Source organism: Netta rufina (genome assembly GCF_964035555.1).
Source record: "Netta rufina genome assembly, chromosome: 3".
Lineage (NCBI taxonomy): Eukaryota > Metazoa > Chordata > Aves > Anseriformes > Anatidae > Netta > Netta rufina.
This window is the reverse complement of record NC_140125.1, coordinates 96,585,184-96,607,465: the sequence shown is the minus strand read 5'-3', so window position 1 is coordinate 96,607,465 and position 22,282 is coordinate 96,585,184. Positions and strand designations below refer to the sequence as shown.

The 22,282-nt window shown below is 40.4% G+C and overlaps 1 protein-coding gene across 1 annotated transcript; it reads right to left on the bottom strand.

Annotated features, from left to right (window-relative positions):
- Window positions 1-5,302: 5,302 nt before the first annotated feature.
- Window positions 5,303-17,480, bottom strand: KLHL31 (kelch like family member 31). The gene is made up of 3 exons (XM_084284818.1): window positions 17,301-17,480; window positions 13,783-14,986; window positions 5,303-11,902 (listed from the first exon to the last, which is right to left on the bottom strand). The coding sequence occupies exons 2-3, from the start codon at window positions 14,952-14,954 to the stop codon at window positions 11,170-11,172; spliced, it is 1,905 nt and encodes a 634-aa protein (XP_084140944.1). The 5' UTR covers window positions 14,955-14,986; window positions 17,301-17,480; the 3' UTR covers window positions 5,303-11,169.
- Window positions 17,481-22,282: the final 4,802 nt, after the last annotated feature.

Here is a 22,282-nt window from a genome sequence, read left to right as displayed (position 1 = left end):
TCATTAACATGTCTATTTGTAGATTAACGTTGTCTATTTGTATTTCTAAATTAGTATTTATAAATGAGCTTGCTGTGTTTTGACTATAGAGATCTATGGGTCAGCCAGAGGAGATTAGAGGCTTGATTCAGTCACCTAAATGCTGGTGCCATTTGAAATATTTGAGAAGTCCAAGACGTGGCTGGCACTTGCAGGGGAACTTAGAGGGGAAACCCATACCCTTTTGGAGCAGCTGGATGTCAGCCCAAACACCTCCCCAGTGCTAAGGCAGTGCTGGACACTTATGGGTAAATCTTGTGTCATGCCAACACAGTCAATAAAACCTAAAGAGCAATTCATCTCTTCCTAAAGCAGGACTTTGTGGGTGACTGAATAAATCACTTGATATGAATGTTATTGGCTGATATTGCATCTTTGACTGTACCGACTATAACTGGAGGTTTAACATCTACATATATCGATGCCTACAGTTTGTGTTTTCTGACCTTGAGTTTACTGCAGCATTAAAAGGCAATGCTGACAGCACTCGGCATGCTTGTTCCAAAGGAGCAGTGGCAGATATGAAAACATTTATGTTACCCAACAGATGATGCCTGCGACTGCTCAGTTTCATGACTTGCATGACTTATCTGTCCCCTTATAAGTGGTCTGCCCCTCCAAAGAGATAAGATCACATGGGAATACTTTGAACATTTATTTCTCATACGAACCAATCCAAATTCTGTTAGTGTGACCAAACGTGCCCTGCTTCTGCTGGGTGAACCAGTCCCCTTCTCGTGACTCCTTGCAACAATTCAGCCCTGGACACATGCCTATCTTTAGTTTCAAAGGGTGGTTTGATAAAGAACTATTCAAGCTGCTGCTAAGAGCTTAGGGTGTTATTTATTACTCACATAACACCACGAGAGAGTTCTGCACTGAGTTTTAATCCATGATTTATGATATCTGCCCCAAGCCCCCCAATTTTTCTAAGATTCTTTGGCAGTCTTAACAGTTTTTCTGTTCACCTGTCCTGGAGCCTCTCTTTCTCCTTCAGAAGAGCCAGTCTGCTACTTCTGACAATGCGACCAAGGTGTCCTTTTGCCAGAACTTGTCTGACACCAGCAATGAAGCAGAGACCCTGAAATGTCACTGACGGCTGTGCTGGCTGCCGCAGTGCCTTTGCTATTGTTCCAGTGAGTGTGATCTAATGGAAAGCAGAGCATTCTTATTATAGCAAGCTATAATTCACTGCCTGAACTCTCAAGTGTATGCTGTGACCAGCGTAAGAGCTTCAGAGAAGCAGCTGGGCCAGGAATCTGCTGGCTGCACCATCCTCCCAACAGCATGGGAAAGGATTGCTTTTCCCATGTCCTAAACTTTGGTAATTTCCAGTATCTATATCTATGTTGCACTGGGATGAAAGCAGAAAATGTGTTTGCAAGTGTTGTCCTGGAGCATCTAAGAGATCAGAGTTTAGGGCACGGGTTTGGGAGGCAGAAAACAAATCTGTTTGCCTTCCCTCTGCAATGGGGATAAATATTTAATTGTTTAGTCAAACTGTAACAAACTCCGGGAGAGGAGATGGAGAAACTTTCAGAAAGGTGGTGGTTGGGACCACATGTCTGAATTTGTGAACAAAATTCCTAATCTGAGAGCCAAAAATACAAGAGACATACGCCCTGCCCAGCCAAAGCTGAGCGTCCTCTTTTCTGTGGGGATGATGCTCTCTTGTGGTGGCCAGGTATTTGTGCTGGAGCTGAGAAAACTTTTCTCCAGGAAAAGGTTGTCAAACTTCCTGCATTTTTCTGTAGTTTATTGTTGTGTAGTATTGATTGTACTGAAACAGAAATTTTCATCTCATCCTCCTTGAATAACCCCCTGCATTTTTCAGATCATTTCAACACTCTGTGGGCTGCTCCTGAGTTGCTGTCTTCTCACCCAAAATGTTTGCAGGCAGGAGATGGACATGGGATGAGGGGAAGCAGGCAGGACACTGTTGAAATATTTTTTTTTTTACATGATGTACCTATGGCCTTTGACTTTCTTCCTCTATTTTCCCCACTTCACTGCTGCCACCAGCTCCTCTGCCCAAAAGAAGTGTTTTATGGCTTTCCTCCTGGATTGTCCCTTATCTGTCCCGAGGTGTCTGCTGGACAAGCTTCTCCCTAAGGTCACTGCAGCATCGTGGCTCATGTCCCAGCACCTCTGGGAACAGGCAGCTATGTGGCCCAGACATCTCCCTCGAGGCAGTGGCACCGTGGAGCTGCCAGCTCCTTCCTTCTGGTGCCCTCCAGTGCTCCGGTCCCTTACAGGGCACTGCAACAAGTCCCTGCAGGAAGGGGACAAGTCCCCTGCCCATGCTTTCTGATACTTCTCTGGACACACATGAGGGTCAGACACTGAATTTAATTGAAGTTTCAGTGCAGTTTGCTAGAGTAAGCAGTGTACCATCTACTAAAAGGATGGAATTTAAGCACCCAACTGGCATTAACCCAGGGTAAAACAAACTTTGCTGCATTCACTTTAATTCAGGAAAGCAATGCAGTGTCTGTGTTAGCTGAATGGCTCTTCTGGGGTGCTGCCTTAACAAAGGTGTTCACTGTACAATCATTTTCACTTTATTTAAAAGATAACATTAGGATACACAGGATGAGAAACAGTGATTTTTTCTTTGCCTGGTTTAAATGATAAGAATGTGAGTTACAGGCTGCAAGACTTTTATTCTGTATTTTTTTTTTGTTTGTTTGGATAAGTAACTTTGGCTCAGAATAATCCCACACATAAACAGCAAGAAGATAAAAGCAGACTGTTCCTTTTGATTGTTTCTAATTAACAGCAAAACTCTGGCCCTACTGATCCTCGTGGCTATTCCCACATTGCCACAGGGGGATTCTGTGGAAGGAATGCAGAATGTCCTGATTTTTTTTCTTTCATTTCACAGAAAGCAGAAATATACCAATTTATACACCTTTACAAACTGGATTTAAGTTGGCATAACAGACACCACAAATCTATGAAAGACCTGCAGCTAAATTATGGACCATTTAGGGAAAACCAGCTTCCTCTAAGTGAATGTTTCACTCATATTGAAGGAAAATGATGGCATAATAAGCTCTGAAATATATCTGGAATACAGAACAGTAAGTTTTCTCAGACTCTCAAGTAACAAGGCAAATGCTATAAGAAATAAAGGATACAGCTAATGTTTACTTTACTACATGCTTTTTACTTTAGTGGTGCTGCCAAATAATGCATTTGGCAAGACTTGCTTAAAATCTTTGTCTTTTATACCATGGTTTATTTTCAGTTATTATTATTTTTATTTTTAGCAGCTTTTATCACAGAGATCCATGGCTTGACACAGGCACCCTGTTTTTTGCTTCCTCAAAATTATCCCTGGACTTTGATCTGCTTTACTTTAGCTCCTGGCAATGATCTACGTTATTCTTTACTTTTTTTTTTTTTTTTTTTTTTTTTATTCTTTACTTTAACACTACTTAACATCATTTCTACCCCAGCTACTTGAACTATTTTGAAGATTACAGCCAGAAGACAAAGGCCCTGCCAATTCGGAGACAGCTTCTAAGCTGTTGTGATGCTCTGTTAGTTTCTATCTTTCCCTTTACAGGCAAACCCCAGATGATCATTTTACTCTGCTCTTACCAACAGATCGTGGATAGCTGCAATGCTGTAGAGGTTCAGGTTGGAAATTTAACATTTCTTTCCTGTTCCCCTCTCTGGCTTCAGGAAGGAGTCATCTAGTGGTGATTCATGCCAGCAGCACATTTTTTGGCTTTTTTGTGGCGGGGGCACAGCAGTACCTCACTGGCCTCACTCCCTCCTTGAGGTCAGGACCGGTGTGCTACCAGCCCTGGCAAGAGATCAAAGGACAGCCTTGCTCTTCCCATTCTGCACAAGAACAGGTCGTAATCCCTGTCAGGCTGCTGTGATCTCGGTTATGTTTCTTTACAAACAAATGGTAAAACTTTATTTTGAATAGATTAATAACACATCCTATACTGGGTCTCTTTCTAAAGCTTATGCCTCCATACAAAGAAATCTCCTTATGCCAAGCACTGACCTTTTCTCCAGCAACATCATTCACACAAAGAGACAAATCTGAGACTATCAAAGATTCAAGGCCAATATCTGAGGATCACTGGGAAATGCTTTACCAATAAACATCAACACTTCATGCTTGCTGGGCAGAAGAAGTTCTGCGCCCACGTTCCCAGAATCTTTTGCTTTCTGCTCCATACCATTAGCCAGGTGAAATAAAAGCTGCAAGCTCTGGGGATACATTTGTTCCCTGAGAACTGTTTTCACTGCTTTATTTACTGTGGTAAACTCAGATATCATCACTTTGAATAGATTTCTCCCTGAAGGAAATAAATGTAATGCTTGCACTTAGCATTTGAAAAGCTTTCTTGTTAGGATTTGAGATAGGATGGGGGGAACAGCAATGCAAATTTTGATGATAGATTTATGTAGCGTAATTACAGTGAGTTATATTAATTATAATGCATAATTTAGCAGACCTTATTGCATAAGAGCTTCAGCACATTTGAAATGCTGTAGTTACCAAGGACTAGTGGGACATGCCAAATAGCTCTGGAGGGAAACATTCAGACACTTGAGTCCTGACCTTCAGGCTTGATACACAGCTGAGCACACCTGCAGTCAGGTAACATCTTTTCAGGCGACCTAAGGAGCCCAGCTGCTGCTCTAGATGTGCAGGGGTGCTGGTTCATGGTCAGCAGCCTCATCTGGGTGTCTTAGATGCTCCACAGAATCCCATCCTAAATCATGCTTTGAAGCAAGCTCTTGGGGTCAAAACACAGGGAACACTCTACCACTTCAAAACCTCTCATCAGTGGCACAGCTTAATTGCTTTTCAGAATTGTGACTATTTTTTTTTTCCTTGAAACTTATTTTTTTTTGTTTCAATTAATATGACTTAGACAATCAAAATGAAAGCATGTTACATTGCTAATCAGACATCTCATCTGTTTTCATGTCTTCTTAGACATTTTGATGATGAAAAATGACTGTGAAATGCATTGTTAAAAGAAAGTTGTCCTTGTGAAAAAATGAAAAAGACAGGATAAAAGTGGCTTCACTGTCATCCTGTGTGGCTCATTGTGACGGTGGTGTGACAGCCAGGGTCTAACAGAAATGCCAAATAGCTGCTCTGAAAACAGTGACCAGCACGGGGCTCGGAAAACAAAGGAGATTTGAACTGCAACCAGGAGTTAGCCAGGCAGAAAGAGAGTCTCAGAGTTTCAAACTGACGTGACAACAAAAAATAATTTTTTTGCTCTACATGTCAACAGTTTTATTTAAAGCATACAATGAAAAATACTGACATGCTGGTTTATTCCTCTTAACAACAACTGCCGCACCACATATTTTAATTTTTAAGTAGTAACATTCTCACATGACATGTATAGATTTTCCTGTTGAAATATGTTCCCTTGTGTTATCACAGTCCATCCTTAAGGTGTGTGATTAGAAAACCTATTTGTATAAGCAGTATGTCGAACAGTCAGAAGCCAGGGAAATGCTTTACACAAATAAGTTGTATTTTTAACTTTTATTGTTGACAACAAAACTGCCAAGGCAGCACCTAGTGTAACATCCAGTGTATCTAAATGTGTGTGTTCCCATTCTTACCAACAGATATCAACTATGTCTTCCTCGTAGGTTTACCAACTGCCTGTATTGTTATTGAAAATTTCATTTCCATTGACACAATGAGCTCATACCAGTCCTTTTCTTGGTAAAGCTCTCACTCAAGCTATAATGAATTGCACGTGTTTTCTTTTATTTTTTAGGGAACTGCTGGGAACAGAGCTCTGAGCAGTGCCACTCTTTCAGATGAGATCCAGCGACTCACTGTTCACCCCTTTTTCCCAACGGGCATTTCAGAATGTGACCTTTTCTTTACTGTGGCTAACAGCAAAGAGATTTTCTGCATTAGATTCACAGATGAGCTTTTATGAGCTCTACAGCTCCATGCACTACAAATATCTGCTTTGGTAGACTGTGAAAGAGTCACTCAGTTATGGACAAGAGAAGAGAAAATGTAAAGGATAAGGCCTCATTGTGGCCTTTCAATATAATTAAAGGGGTCTTATAAAAAGAATGGAGAAGGACTCCTTGCTCAGGTAGATAATGATAGGACAAGGAGGGGTGGTCTTAAACTAAAAGAGGATAGATTTAGACTACACATTAGGAGGAACTTCTTCACTATAAGGGTCGTGAGGCACAGGAACAGGTTGCCCAGAGAAGTTGTGGATGCCTCATCCCTGGAGGTGTTCAAGGCTGGGTTGGATGGGGCCTTGGCCTACTCGATCTAGTGAGTGGTGTCCTTGCCTAAAGAAGGGGGATTGGAGTTAGATGGTCTTTAAGGTCCCTTCCAACCTGAACCATTTTATGATTCTATGACAAGAGATACTCCTCCTGCATGGAGGAGTCAGAGATACAAATCTATTCATTAAAATGTTTTTGTTTACTTATACAAAGTAGGTCTTTGACAAAAGGATGAGAAGATTCATTACAAAAAGGCCAGGAGACTGTAGGGGAACTATTGAATTCTCCAAGAAGGCAGATTCAGAACTTAAAAAAAGATCTCCCAGCTTGGGTGGGCCCAAAAAATAATGAAGTCCCTGGAGCCTACACAGAATTCTACTGAGCAGTTAACCCCAATTAAATAATCCTTATGGGGAAACCTAGTCCCTAAAAATTTCAGGTATAGCATGATAAGTAGGTAGCTGAATGGTAATATTGAGTATCAGTCTAATACCTCCATGCTGGCCTTCCTCATGTATTGATGCTTGTCTCCCCATGGATGTAGTTCTTGTTTTTCACTTTGCAAATATAAGTGCATAAGAATAACTGTATGTAAGAGAAGCCCCACTGAATTCAAGATGGTTTGCATGCTCATACGATTACATGTATGACTGTTGGGTTTGCAACCAAACCTAGCCATCAGTAGGGAAATACTCCCTCTAAACCCAGCATGAGTTTTGAGAGTTAAAACTGTAGGCTCAATGAATCTAGGTTTCAGGGTAACGTAGTTTTACTCAGTCATTTCATTCATTACATACTTTTCCCTGCAAGAACTGCTTTTTAAAAATCTCAGCACAGAACACTTTTTAACACTTTGTAGCTTTGGTTGATGTTAATTTTGTCCACTTCCATCTTTGATCAGCTGGATGTTGGCACTTTATCTTACTGAACTCTTCACTCATACATAGATGATCTTACAGCTTAACTACAGGAAGAGATTAAACAACTGTGGTCTCATCTTGATTAAGAACTATGCACAAAATATTCCTTTCAGCATAACTTTGCAACCCCATCACACACAACCTTATAACACACTCTCCCATGCACCTATACAAGCACAATTAAACAAGAAAGTAAAACATTATCAAACTGTTTCATTCACAGGCTGAAAAAAGATCATTTTCAGATTTGAATTCCTTGGAAACACAGATGTTGTAGACCAAAAAAATACATAGGCATAGGCATAATTTTGAAGATTTTTTTTTCCTTTTTTTTTTTTTTTTTTTTCCTTTTCTATACATATAGCATTAAAGAAGATCCATATAGTGTTTTAGCAACCTATGTCTCATACAGTTGGAAATTCTGCTTTACTTAATATTACCATGTCCAGTACTTCCTAAATTGCATTTTAAAATTTCTTTTCAGCATATACAATATTTTAAGTTCCAATGAATAGTTCTTATTAAACATTTGGAGACTGAAAAAATGGTACTGGACAATGGAAGAGCACTGTCCCATAACACATAACATACAAACCACTTTTTACAGTTCTAACAAAATGAGATTGTACATAAAAATGTCACACTTAGCTCAATACATTGGTATGATCATAGTAACATTAAGTTCAGCTGATATTGCCATATATTGAAGGCCAAATCCTGGCTCAATGTGCAGTTGAAGCCTAAACAGATGTTTAGAGAAAATAATGAAAATAACACACTGAAGTGCTATACTGCTAACAATACCTTTTCTTAACCTACCTAAGATTTTTGGCCTATGGTGTGTTACCTAGCTTGTGCAATGGAAGCAACACGTGGCCAGTGGTGCTTGACTCCTGTCCTAGGACACCTCCTTACGGATTTGTCGTGGCCAAGGGCAGTGAGGGCTGAGATCAGTCTTCCTTCTGGGTATGACAGTTTTGGCAGGCAACTCTATGTATTGTTCTGCCGGAATTTGGCCAAGAGTCTGAAATCCTATACATCTTATTCAACAGTCCCAGTGAAGTCAGTGGAACTTTTTTTTTGAGTAAGATGAAAAGGATTTGGCCCCCAAAGTTTTTAACCCTTTAAGTAGTTAAGAGAATAGTTTCATTGCACTTAGCCCATCATCCACAAATAACTTTCTATCCAAAAACAGAAGATCAGTGTTGATGTAGAGGAAGCATTGGTTCATAGAAGAGGAAAGTGTGCAGCAACACCTGACTACTCATACCATTTTGGAACTGAAATCCTAAAGGAAAAAAAGTGGCACTTGCATATGACACAATCTTATCCTATATTTTTCTGAGGCCAGAATGACTGTTTATTGAATTCCTAAATGCCATCTTAATGGGTATCTTAGAACCACTAGTGTATAACTAGTAGTATGACTATACACCATAACTAGTGTATCTAAACAGATATAAATGAATTTGTGTATGTGTGTCTTTATTGACCTGGGTAGATAAGCAACTACATCTAATAGTATTACAATATTACAAAAATTATTGGAGCAGATGGATATTTTAAAGAGCACCTTATGTATTTCCACATAGAACATGTGGTCATGACTTTGGGAAAGGTTGGACCAGGTGAACTGCAGAGGTCCCTTCCAACCCCTGCTATCCTATGAGTGCTTTTGACTGGAGTGGGCAGGAACAGCATTTCTGTATTTAAGTCACATTGATCGTACTTTGTTATACAATTCCATGTTTTGTTCTGTGACTGTAGATTTGAATTACTATTATTTGGATTAGACAATACAAAGGATAACTATATGCAAATTAAATTAATCAAAACAATATGACTGCTACTCTGACTACAAGTCATCACAATGCAGTATGATCTAATAGCATGCAGTACTCAGAAATAGAATTTGGGATTTAAATTTGTGTAGTCAGGATGCAGACATGAATTGTAAGTCAGAACTGGAATAGGACTGAGTACCATGCAGTGCAATCCCGAAGGACAGGTGAATCACATCATCTCTAATACTGTGTCATGCTCCTTGCTGATGCTCAGTATGTAGCTGTAACAACTCCTGTAAATGTTTGTCTCAACAGAAGTCTGCACATACAGACAAATTTATAGCATTTCTCTTTTTCAAATGACATGAAAGTTTGGCTGTCTTGTAAACACTGCAAAGAGTATGCCTTCCCATCGGCACTGGGACCAGGAGGTGTCAATTATAATCCAAGGAAACTGCATGAGAGGCCTCTATGAATTGGTTGAAATGAGTGAACTTCTACTGTTTTGGTTATATTAAACCATTTTAGTTCCTTGTATTGCCTCTTTCCTTCTCAAACAGAAGGATGTGGACATTTTGTACTGACAGCACTCCCTCGGTATCAAGTACTAAGGGGACATTATGGGCTGTACGTCCCTTTGCTTAAGTGAATAGGATTAGGTTTCATACTTCACTCCTCCACTGCATGCTGAGATTAGGAAAAAAAAGTTCTTGGAAAATCATCTGAGTTGATCAGAGACTTCACTCACCAGGAAAACTCCACAGGATTCAACAAGCACAGCATTAGTCTAGCCTTTGGAAAAACCTGAGTAAGAGCTCCTCAAAATACAAATGAGGTTTCAAAAGGAGGTACCTAACAGTATGTCTAGAAAAAGGTTAGTTTGGGTGATGGTGTGTCTACACCTGGTAAGAAAGGTGTTAAGGTACCTCTTTGTCACTTCTAAGGAAAGCCTCTTTGATTTCATCCACTTTTCCTTTATTCACTGTTCTCCATATACATACCCTATGCTTAAAGACAGATCCTGCAGTCTTTATTCAGAATGTTCCTCACTGCACTGGGAATTTTTCAGAATACTACAGAGTAGGAGAGATGCTCTATGCATCTTCTCCACCCTCAGAAACCCGTGAGCCTCGGTGCCTCTGGGCATGAACCCAGCTTCTAGATTTTGCCCCTCTTGTGGTACCTCCTGGCTTCTGGCTTCTCAGAAGAGAAGATAACCCCGAGGTACATTCCTACACAGATGGGTAGAGAAGGAACAGGAGACAAACTGTGTGGCCTTCACACCTTCCTCTGGGAGTAACAGGAGAGCCTTCCTGGCAAGAGAAGAGGACAGGGTGGCGGTCTGCTCCCTGGTGTACACATGGGGGTCAGAAGAGGTCTTTGGCACGAAAGGCAGACCCTGGGATTTGCCCATAAGGCTTGCAGGAGCTAAAGTATTTTGTGGATTCAGGTCTTGAAAAAGCCATGCTACAGCATTAGAGAGGAGGATTAAAAGGTCTCATGGCAGAAGATAGGGATCTCTTTCTAGCTTCTGAAGGAGAAAACATTGTGAAAAAAAATCTGTGAATATCACTGCCCCAAAAGGAAAGCATGTATATCCTATATGCAATTTTTTTTCTTTCTTTTTTTTTTTCTTTTTTTTTTTTTGGTTTGTTTCTTGAAAAATAAAATGCTTAGGAAAGAACAAAACTGATAAATTTTATAATGACATGGCACATTTCCAATGTATATTGAGATTTATTACTACCAATGTTTGGCTTTCATTTTGAGTTCTGAAAGCGTTTAAAACTCAGTATTAAAAAAGCCTCACAACAATCTTCTGAAGCAACTTTATCTCTATTTTACAGGTAAGGAAACCAAGTCACAAATAAATTATTTGCCACAGATAACACAGTGAGTCAGTGGCAAAGTCAGGAACAGAATAAAATTCTCTCTACTGTTATGGCTTAACTCTTTTCCTGCTAAGAAAATTCATCTTATCCCTAGTATGTTGTTTCATGCCACCTGTCTTAAAGATCAGGAAAAATGGCCAATTTGCACTGTTAAAATTGTTGCAAAGCCAATTATTATTATTATTTTTTTTTCCACATAAGCACAAAAATGCTACTTAAAGGGTTAATTAAACTGCTGTGCTGGTAAACATTTTTACCGGTTGCTGGTCTGACCAGGGTTTAGATACTGACTGGTACAGAAGAGACTGAGCTTGCCCTGGACTCCCTTGTCTTGGTGTTGGGCATGGATATAGTACAACAGGATACTCCCACAGTGGCCTCAGGCAGCTCGTCTTCCTCTGTCCACTCATTGAGATCCGGGTTATAGCACTGAATGCACTTCTTATATTTTTTCTCTATCTCATTCCAGCCCCCCACCAGGTAAATCTTCCCGTTCAGCATGGAGGCGCCGGCTGTGCTCACTCCGGTTTGAAGGGGCGCCACGTAACTCCACTGCCCCGTGTAAGGGCTGTAACACTCCACGGGGAGGACATCCACCCTTTCCCCTCGCCCGCCCAGCTGCGACCCACCCATGACATAGACCCCCTCCAGCAAGGACACGGCGCAGTGCCACCCTCGTGGGGTGCTAAGGCTGGACTTATCCTGCCAGCTATCGTTGCTGGGGTCATACATGCACACTGAACGGGAGTAGGCGCTGTTAATGTAACCTCCTGTGACCAGGATCCTACCATCCACCACAGCGCTGGCGTGGCAGCAGCGGGGCACCTCCAGGGGTGCCTTCATCTGCCACTGGTTAGTGGCAGGCACGTAGCACTCAACCGAGGAGAGGCAGCCCTCTGAGTTGCGACCACCCACTGCGAAAAGGAGGCCATTGAACACGTTCAGGCTGAAGTGGGTACGCTTCTGGTTCATGCTTGCCAGGTGAATCCAGGTGTTGAAACGGGGATCGTATCTGAAAGCATTAAAAACAGAGGGTAACCATCTCACGTGCAGCTATGGTAAGTTCTACACTCCTAATTCTGTCCCACTACTACAACAGCGGAGGATTGCTAAATCACTATTGTGTTCAGCTATTTCTTCAGCCTTGCATAAGTCAGCGGAATGACACTGGCACTCCTGATAAATTTAAAAATAAATTTAGTTCTTTATTGGAGAAAACTGTGTTTGTACTATTCACATCCAGTACTATTTCAATAAAGTAATTCTGTCTCCTTTCTGTAATTTGAGTTTGTACAATAACCTTATAAGAATATTGGAAAGCAATAATTTTAACATACAATAGAAATTTTAAAATGTTTGCAATTTATGTCTACAGCAAAGATGACAAAATTTACTCAGACAGCCTTAAAAAGTGATTTAGGTGGTGATTTATACTTGCACATTTTTAGTACTTTCTAAAGGGTAAGTGATCTTTCCCTGCCACTCCTACCAAGTAAGATTTATGTGGAGAGGATATCTTTGTTTCTGAACCTATGTGAAATAATATTCTCTGTCCTTGACATTTCAACAAGCAATTTAGGAGTAGCAAATAGAACATAACAACTCCTTTGGACAAGGAGTTGGGTGAGGTGCATTAGTAAACCCATACATTTTTTCCCTTTGCATGCTGAGGGGACCAGAGAATCACACAAGAAAGAGACTATGAGAAAGTGAAGTGTAATTGCTAGCTGTTATATGGCATTGTTATCAGTAGCTCTGAAAGCAAGTTCACAGACAATTGATGTGAATTGACATGGCCAAGGATAACGGCAGAAGAGGGAGCAGAACACCAAGTGGAGCACAAGGATTCCCCCACCTCCTCCACACAACCTGGGTGTGCAGCAAGCACACAACTTGCTGGAGAATGTGAGGCACAGCTTCGAGGCAGAAGATTGGGAGAGCAACAGTATCGTCTCCTTTACGTGATGTATTTTTCTGACAAAGTAGATTACAAGACAGAAGTGACCTATAGAATTTTCCTTATTCATTATCTTTGTGTGTTAGTGGACCTCTCTGGGAGAAGTTATCTTAATGTTCTTTTCCAGGAGCAGAAAAACAATCACTGGTAGGCTGCATATTGGCATTGCTTGTCCACAGTCTGTTACATGGCCTGTTACTAGATAAACGATGAGTTTTCTCACCTCCAGCCTTTGCTTCAAGCAACAGTGTGCCATCAGCTTTTAGCCTGAACTAATCAATAACTAGCGCCATTCATCTGACTGCTGCATGTTAGGCTATGGACTCTTTTGCCCTTGCTATCACCAGTACGGTTCTTAGATGATGACTGATAAGAATCGTAAGCAAGGTATTGTTTGGAGTACCTTGGAGGATAGAAATGTAGCCTTCAAGAGGCTATGATGTAGTTTCTAAACTCGTCATAAATAAAAAAGCCAAAGGATATGAAATGCAGTACAAGAGCTGTTAAAAATACAGTGAATGGTGCACAGAAAGGCAAGATTATAATAACTCAGAGAATTTTTTAGAACTTTCTGTGAGGCATCATCAGCTCCTGAAATTTAAAAAATCTCGCCTGATTTCATGCATTTAAATGTTACCTTAGAAACTCCTAGAACTCCTGTTTATTCTCCTATTTATTTCCTCCACTTGGAATAAGTTTTCTCAGTCTGGCCACTTCCCATTGTGCATGGGTAACCATGGTGAAGTTCTTACATATTTCGGTTGCATTTTTCTGTTCATTCAAACTTCAGTACAGAATAGCGTCCGTACCTCCTCCACCCTGTCCTCCTTATAGGTACCTGATCTGATCACATCGCACATCACAACCCAGCTCAGTCTTCTCCCTGCACTGTGTGTAATAAATAAATAAATAAACATTTTTAAATAAATAGTTACCTGCAGAAATTGCTGACTGCATGCTTGGCTTGGTTCCTGGCATCGTTCTGGTCTTCCCCACCAGCCACATAGAGAAATCCATCCATCACTGTCACACACTGGTTAAAACTTTTAGCAGGCATCTCACTAAGCTTCTTCCATCCCTTTTCAGGATCTCTGTATAAGATGTCTCTGCTAAGAGACTTCTCTGTTAGAGCAGGGCGTCCCCCAACAGTAACTAGCACTCTGAAACCTCCACGAATCCTTGTTCTTCTGGACTGCAGTGTATTCTGATGATACGGAAGCAAATGATAGTTCATGGCATCCACCAGGAGCTTATGGCAGTCGGCATCTTGCATCATTCTCGGAACAGTTTGAACATAGTTGACAAGGTCTTGAGCCGAGATGGTACCAAAACGGATGTTGCCTAAGAGATCAGCAGCAAACTTTACTCTTTTTTGGTCAAATTCCAGCCATTTTATTGCAATCTGGAATGCAACAATTTCAGAAGGAAGCTGTAAGTCATCATCTGCAAGAAGTTCATTAATCTGATCAAAAGTAAGTTTTAAGAACTGATCCGTTTCTGAAAATTCAATGAAGTTGTCTCTAATAAATTTGTGTGCCGCCTCCTTGGTCGTTTTTAGTCCGTATGTTTCTGCAATATTGGCAATGTACATACAATTCTCAACACTGATTTCTTGGATTAGGAAATCACAGCACATCTTTACAAGGGAGTGAATCTGAAGATAAATTGCTGTGGAAATAATACTACCTATTGTATAAAGCGAGAGAGTAAGTTTTCCAGTGTAAGCATAGGTGATAACAGTAGCTAGACCCAATGGGGACACATCATTGAGGTCTACTCTTTGGGTGGATGGATCTTTCTTCAAGATGTTGTGAAAGTAGTCACTGATTGAAGCCATCACAACCTTATGAACACTGAAGGATTTGGTTTTGGTACCGATAGTCAAATCACAGAGAAAATTTTCTTGTCTCATTCTGCTTAGACCTTCCAAGAGATTTGGGCTATATGATGAGTCAGAAACTTCAGATGAGATGCAGCTTAAACCATTGCCTCCTTCTAAGAGTCCATTCAAGCCATTTAGTTTGCTGAGGGGACCGTCTTCCACAATGATAGTCGTTTCATTGATATCTGCTTTGTTCTTCTTCACATTCTTCTTCTTAGGTGCCATGACTGCAATGAAATATTACAGCCACGAGCTTGCTAAAAATAAAATGAAAAAGTTTAGAGTTACACTGCAGTTGTGAAATATAATATCTGAGTGGTTATGCAACAAAGCTAACCTTTGTCAATACATATAAATGCCACGAAAATAAAACTCGTGGGATAATCTACCTCTCTAAAAGCTATTTTACGGTCCTAAATTGTAATGTGGCTGCTTATTCATAACAATGGATACTCAAATTATGAAGAATACAAGTAATTCCAAAATTCATTTTTTTTAATAACAAGATCATAAAAGTAATATTTCCATATTGTCATCACATTCAAAGAATTAAATTCTCTTCCTAAACCTTAAACAAGTTTGCCAGAGTGTAAAATTTTGGAAATATATATTTAAGTCAGCCAGGCTCTAGATCTGAAGCATAGGAAAGGTATGCTCCAGCTTTGTTCTAGGGCTAATACAGATTTACAGGTAAGTGAATTCAGAGTTTGACCAAGAAATATGAAGAATGGGGGAAATTCTTAAAGAAAGAGTAACATAAAACATAAAGGAGAAAGTGAATTTTGGGTATAGTTATCTTGATTTTAGATTTAGGATCTGCTCCAAATTCCTTCAGTTTTTTAGACTTTAAACTTTAGATTTATGAGACTAATGATATTCTGTTTCCCGTGACAGATTTGCAAATACCTTCTACTCATAGACCCTTTGCTTGCTTTTCAATGTCAGTAATCTGAAACTATTTAAACTTAACCTTCCTTTTAGGATTTTGGGGATATTTAGGGAGAAGAGATGATGTCTAACTTTTATCTGAAAAAATGTCATGAAAACTGTAGTAGAATGTATTACCTTAAATGTGTTCTTCATGTGTGAAGGAAATAATTGTTGACATACAGTTATCTTAGAGATAGGGATTTGAACCACACTTATCAACTCTAGGCAAGTTCAGCTCTTGCTGAAATGAAGACCCAGGTTTTTGTCAAACACAACGTGAGATGGCTCTTAAGTAATTCTCAAAGGGCCTATTTCAAAAAATATGTGTATGCAAACACACAGTGAAGGAAAGTGCTGATCTTCAAGAACAGAGTTAAAACAGAATAGCTGAGATCAGCAAGCAACATATTCAAATATAGCATTTCTCTTTGATATATTCATTGATTTTTAAAGAATTTACACAAGCTAAAATTCTTCGTGATCCTTGTGCTCAGGAAAGACAGAAGATGAAGAATTGCTACTTTATGATAAAACAATCTGGACTACTTCAGATCAATTTTCAAAAAGTCATATTTCAATGCAGTCACACTTCAATCTGAAATCTCAGCACATCAATTTTCCCTTAAGCCCGCAGCCCGTAACAAAACGGTAATTTAATTATAGAAAGGAATGGTTGCTGCCTGTGAGTACCAGGATTTTTTTTCTTCTTTTGCCGGGTGATGACTGCGTGCAGAGCAGCAGAGGGAGAAGGCCATGTGTGCTGGAAGTGTCAGTGTCAGCGCAAGCTGACGTGAGCTGCGGGCCCCGAATGTCTGGGTGCCAGCACAAGGGTCAGCTGCTCCCCGCCTCCCCCCGCTCCGGCTGCATTCCCAGAGCTGCATCTGTTGAGAGCTATCAGAGTCACCTCCGAGAATAGCAACCTCCTAGCAGCTTGCCATTTTAAGACAGGTTCAGTCAGAGGTGCATCTGGCGCTTCAGTCTACTTCGTTGTTTAACGCAACTTTTTGCAATAAAATTGTGTTATCTCCCCTGCACTGTATGATTCCTGACACAGAATAAAAGCAAACCAGAACTTTTGGATGTCTTTGTATGTCAGCCACATAGTTATAGCTTTTCAAATTAATAGCCACAAATTCATAGCTGGCAAGGGCATATTTGTTTGGCAGTCATATTGTGGTTTTATGTATTTTTAGAGACCCGTAACTTAAAAATTTTAATGCATGCACCACTTAATGTTTATTGCCTCACTAAATCATTGCGGAGCACATTTAAATATGTGTCATTTGAAGCTCTCTGTTAAAAAATGTCCACTTTCCCAAGTTTTTTCCTGAGCACTACTTTTCTGTCAGCAGAAACTGCACTAGCTAGTTTAGTGTATAAGTGCATAAGTGACAGGAAATGCAAAACCAGTGAAACAAATCAAGCAGTCCTGTAACAAATCCAAGCTACTGAGCTTTGAAATCCCTGGATGGTCTGGTTTCCTATAGCTGTTTGCCTTGCCCTAATTTCCTTTTGCTTTGCCACAACTTATTCCAAAGGAGATTGAGGGTCCCAAACCAATGCATTCAAACACACAACCTTCCCCCCTTTAATATGCTATCTTCTAAACACTAGCAAAGTGAGGCGTTAAAAACCCCTTACCCTCCTCAGAAAAATGTTGTCCCAGAGCTGTCCAAGAAGCTGTCAGTGAAAATGCCTCTTCCTAAGAAAAATGAGAAGACAAAGAGACGAAAAATGGTAAAAAGAAGAGAGAAAGATCGGAGGCCACTTGGTATGTCCCAGCTTGTGGTTTCTAGTGTGACCCTTTGCTGTCACCGTGAGCAAAAGAGACCGGAGCCTGCGCTCGGTGCTCTTTAAAATGACCCCTCCTCTCGGTGCCTTGCTCTCTGCCTCTGCCCAGCCACAGGAGTTACGTTTCCCTGGCCTGCCTGGCCTTCAGAAACTAGGGGAACAAACCTGGGTACTTGAAATGCTCCGGTATGAGGCAGAAAAGGAGGTAGATGAAAATGGTGGACCCACAGCAGGCAATGATTGTGCTGAGTAGGGGCAGGGTGGACCATCAGATGCCCCATCTTTGAGTGCCTGGGCTCCCTGAGCGATGCTGGGGGTGAAGTCTAAGGGTGGGATGTGCGAAATCCAGTATGCTCTGGGGGACACGTCTAAAACAACCAGCAGGTAACACCACGGAGAAGGTGGCATTTCAGTTCCACTTTTATTTGGACTGAGGTGCTTACCCCTGGGCAGAGGGAAGGAAACTGACAGACAGGGATTCACAGTCATGTCCTATTTCTTGGCGTTAGCTCACTGCTTCCATATAGGCTTGTCTCGGCTTTCAGGGATACTGGCTCACAACCCCTGATACATTTGCACAGAGATCTGAGCTCTGATCTGTCTCTCAAGAAGGTATCCTGACTTATGGGTTAGAAAATACACCGGGGTGTTTTACCTTCAAGACCTCTGGCCAGAAATCCCCATGCAAAATTTAAAGCCAAGTCTCCACATCCCAGAGGAATTTCATACCATGGGGGTGGCAAAGGGGGTGGGAGTGACTGCATGGGGAAGGAGGGACATCGGGGGATACGGACAGCACAGAAAGGGAAAATTTTCTCTTGGCTGGACTTCATGTAATGCTTAATCCGATAGATTTATTAGATTACCTTCTGGCTTGGATGGGTTTTTACAGCAACTGCTGCAAAATAACACTTGTCATTTCGAACAAAAGGGCATTGCTGCGCTAGCGCAGTTACATGACAAAAATGAAAAAGCAGAATGGGGACTGGGATGTTGTCAAACTACTTCTAATAACTCATAGCCATACTTTTATCAATTTGTATAATTAAATGATGCCCTAAAAAGCCAACATTTTTCAGAGATGGAATATCTTCTTTGTTATTTTTCAGTTAGTTAGTTTGTTAAAAGGGGCATTTATGCTCCAGAATGAATATGCTATCATGAGCTGTAGAAAATAAAAGATCACTCTAATTTTAACACCATATCATAAAAACAGATTTGCAAGTTGTAAAATAAATTTAAGTCTTATTCAGAATCTAAAAATATATTTCCAGCATCCTTATATGATTCACTGTGGAAAAAAAAAAGCACACAAACTACAAAAAGGAAATATCTCCCCCGAGAATACAAAACTAATATCTAATTTCCGGAAAACACTGAACACGCTTTGAGCTGTGCTGTGCCGTATGGAGATAAGCATCACATGAGGCATGCCTCAGCATTTCAGTGTATTAATGCTGACACAGTCAAACATCTCTCATATTTCTGAAACTCTGGTTGTACCTTAGGGCAAAAACATGAAACTTTAGTTACTTGGTCTTCAAGATCAGAAGACAGCTGATACCACATGTAGCTGTTACACGGCATGCAAGCTGATCTTGGAACCTGTCATTCTCATTTTCCATTAATTTGCATACAGAAAAGTCTTTTCAAAGGTAAACTGTACTAGAATTAGCCTGGCATTGTGATATGTTTTTAAAATACAGACTTTAATATTTTTTTTTAAATGCTGTTATAGTTAAACAGATGTTCTTAATATTATTTCCTTCAAATAACCTGCTATCTTGCTGATTATTTCCTTTCCAATGGGATAGAAATTAATTACTATGAAAATATTTTTATTGTCTACAGGAAATCTAAGTCCCTGCAAACCAGTTATAAATTATTTTCTCATTTAAAAGAAAGGATAGGACATGTTTGGCAATATTTTAAGCTTGTCAATATGTGTCTTTTTAGCTATAAGTAAATCTCATAAAAATTGAAAAAAAAATAAATAATTGCTTTATAATCAGCTGTGTGAGTGACTAAGGACAATACAGTCAATCCATGCAGCAGTAGCACATCATGTAGTAATGTTTTAACATTCTTTAGGGAAAAAAACACACAAACGTTTCAAGAGATTTGCTCATAGTCCAATAAACAAGAATAATTGTTATTATCTGCTCCACGCACATGAGCCAGAATTAGCAATAGGGAAGGATCTTTTATCAGCAAACATAAGCCTCAAGGCAATTACAGCAATTATATCCTTTCTAATCCATGTGCAATCAGTACTGCACTCTTTCTGGTAAATGTAAAGCCTTCTCTCTAAAGTCAGCATGTCTCAATGTGTTTGTGGAATGCTAGCACCACAGCCATGGCTACATGGAGACCTACCTTGTTCAGCTAAAACTGTTAATAAAATTATGGCTGAGCTTTAGATTATTATTGCTTTCTTGGCTCTGAACCATTTGTGTATACTCAGCCAAGTATTATGCACCTCAAAAGCCCATATTTATTTAATGATGATACTTAGTTACAAAAGATATCTTTAAATGCAATAATCTGAATGTATTGAGTAATCATAATGCCTTCAGGAAGGCTGAAGCTCCTTCTGCAGGTATCTTTCTGGAGATACCATGAAAGCATACTGAATTTCTGTTGCAACTGCAGTCTTTTTAATAAAATGATGGAAAAGAAACATACATTTTCTTGGTAAGCAACAGAATAAACATAGGATAAACCATCATAGTGTAAAATCAAATAACCAGGCTTTGATTTCATGGATGGTAGCTCAGAGAAACCATGTGCAGTAAACCAACCAACACCTATTTGGTCAGTCAGATCTCCCTGACCACACAAAGCTCCCATAATACTTGATCATTGCCTAATTTTGCTCAGCCAAATCTCTCACATCATTTTCAGCCCTTGGTACTCCTCCCTAGCTGTTCTTAGCTCATACAAAGCCAACTTCTCTTCCTGATTTCACAGTTTGCTCAGAGCACAGCTGGCAGCACACCACTGTTCTCTGGCAGGTAGTGACATGGAGCAATTACCAGAGCAGCTGTGTGCAGCACCCCCACTTCTTCATTGCAGGAGCTTCTCTTTGCAGTCAAATTAATCTTCATGACAGTTGGTATTGGAGGGCTTTCTGAAGGACCAAGTAGGCTTGTCACTTCTCTCTGCAAAAGTTATGACAAGTAATATGAGAAATTTTGCAGTTACACCTAGGTACGACACATATTTCTTGTTCTATTAATGTTTTTGAGATCTTGCATATTTTATTCTTCACTGGCATGAAATTGTGATCTTTCAGAAGACTTGTGCAGAAACACAGGAAGGAGATTTTCTTCATTCCACAAAACCCAGTGGCTTGATAATTAAGGCTTTCATACAATGTACGGGAAACCCAGCTTCAATCACATCACTCATGTGACGACCTCAGTCTCAACTTCCCTACTCAAAGATGACTTTAACCATAATGCTGCTGTGGGTTGAATCCCTTTCAAGATTTTCTTCTGCATAAATTCCACTTTGTGTAAGTAATTGAATATTATTAGGGAAAAAAAAAAAAAAAGAGAGAGAGAAAGAGCAACCAGTTGTGGGTGGCTGATTCTAGGGCAGGGTTAATGATGCCTGTGTGCATAATGAAGATGAGCTAATTATTTCTGCAAAATAAAAGATGAGCATGTGAACTGGAGAGCCGGTCCATGATAGGAAAGTGGACCTGTTTTTTCCATATGCAACCCGAGTGCTCTACCTACTGCTTTGCACTACTGCCTGTTTTGGTTTCTCTACTGATAAATTTGCTACATGCTGTGCCAAGCTGTAATGAGATCTATTTTGCAACGCAATGTGCAAATACCAGACATAAAGGTAATCCTCTTTTGCCTACTTAAAATTCCCCTGTAATTTAGACTGGATACACTTTTTTTAACACTTGTCCCAAATGCTGTTTTAAGGAGTGAAAAGTGACCTACATATCTAACTATTCTAATTATATCTACAATAACCCCTGAGGAAATATGGCAAACCCACAGATTTTTTTCAGAAAGACTCATTCAGCCTCAAGTCTTTCAAGTGCTGAGCCCCAGTAAGCTCTGTGCCAGAGATCCCATTTCACTTTCGCAGTAGGCAAAGACAGATTCCCTGCGCAATGTTTTTTGTGACCTTATGTACCTTTCAAAGAAGCCATGCTTCAAGCTGAAGGGCCCAAAAGTGTTTTGTCCTTCTGCAACAGCTGCATTAACTATCAGGCTATAAATAAGGAAAGACAGAAAGACAAGTACGATGCTTTCTCCAGCCTGGCTGCTACCTTTACCTGGGGGATAAGCCTGCAGCAGTGTGCCTGCTGGTGCTGGGCACGTCTTCATGCACTTGGCCTTGCTATTGCTGTGTTTGCCATCATACTTACCAGCCACTAAGCAGCCTTACGGCCACACACACACAACAGACACACCACAGGCCTTGAAATGACCTGCAGGTGACCAAAGAAGTTTGTGTGGGCAAGTGCAACTGCCCCTGATGCTGCGTCCCATCCATCAGCTGGTGCAGTGGGGACTAGGACCACGCACCCCTGCAGGGTCTATACTGATGTATTCGTGCTCTTGGTGCTCTTGAAGGACATGTGGAAGTGCCACCATAGGTCATGGGGCAGGCTGCTGCTCTCCCTCTGGCTCAGAGCCGCAGGCATACTTGAATTATAACTTTTTGCTAAGTACCAACCATAGTGTGTGCTTAAATAAAGGCAAAACTGAGAGGGGCAGCACAAAACAAAGCAGCTAGTCCATATTACATGCTGACAACAAATATGTGCTGGTAATAGCACAACCAGGTCAACCACAACCACCATC

What these genes read in the sequence shown, in the direction of transcription:
- KLHL31 (XM_084284818.1), bottom strand. Translation starts at nt 14,954, where the DNA reads ATGGCACCTAAGAAGAAGAATGTGAAGAAGAACAAAGCAGATATCAAT. An exon ending in GCAGTCAGCAATTTCTGCAG is followed by an intron (nt 11,903 to 13,782) that starts GTAACTATTTAT and finishes TAATGCTTTCAG; the next exon opens with ATACGATCCCCGTTTCAACA.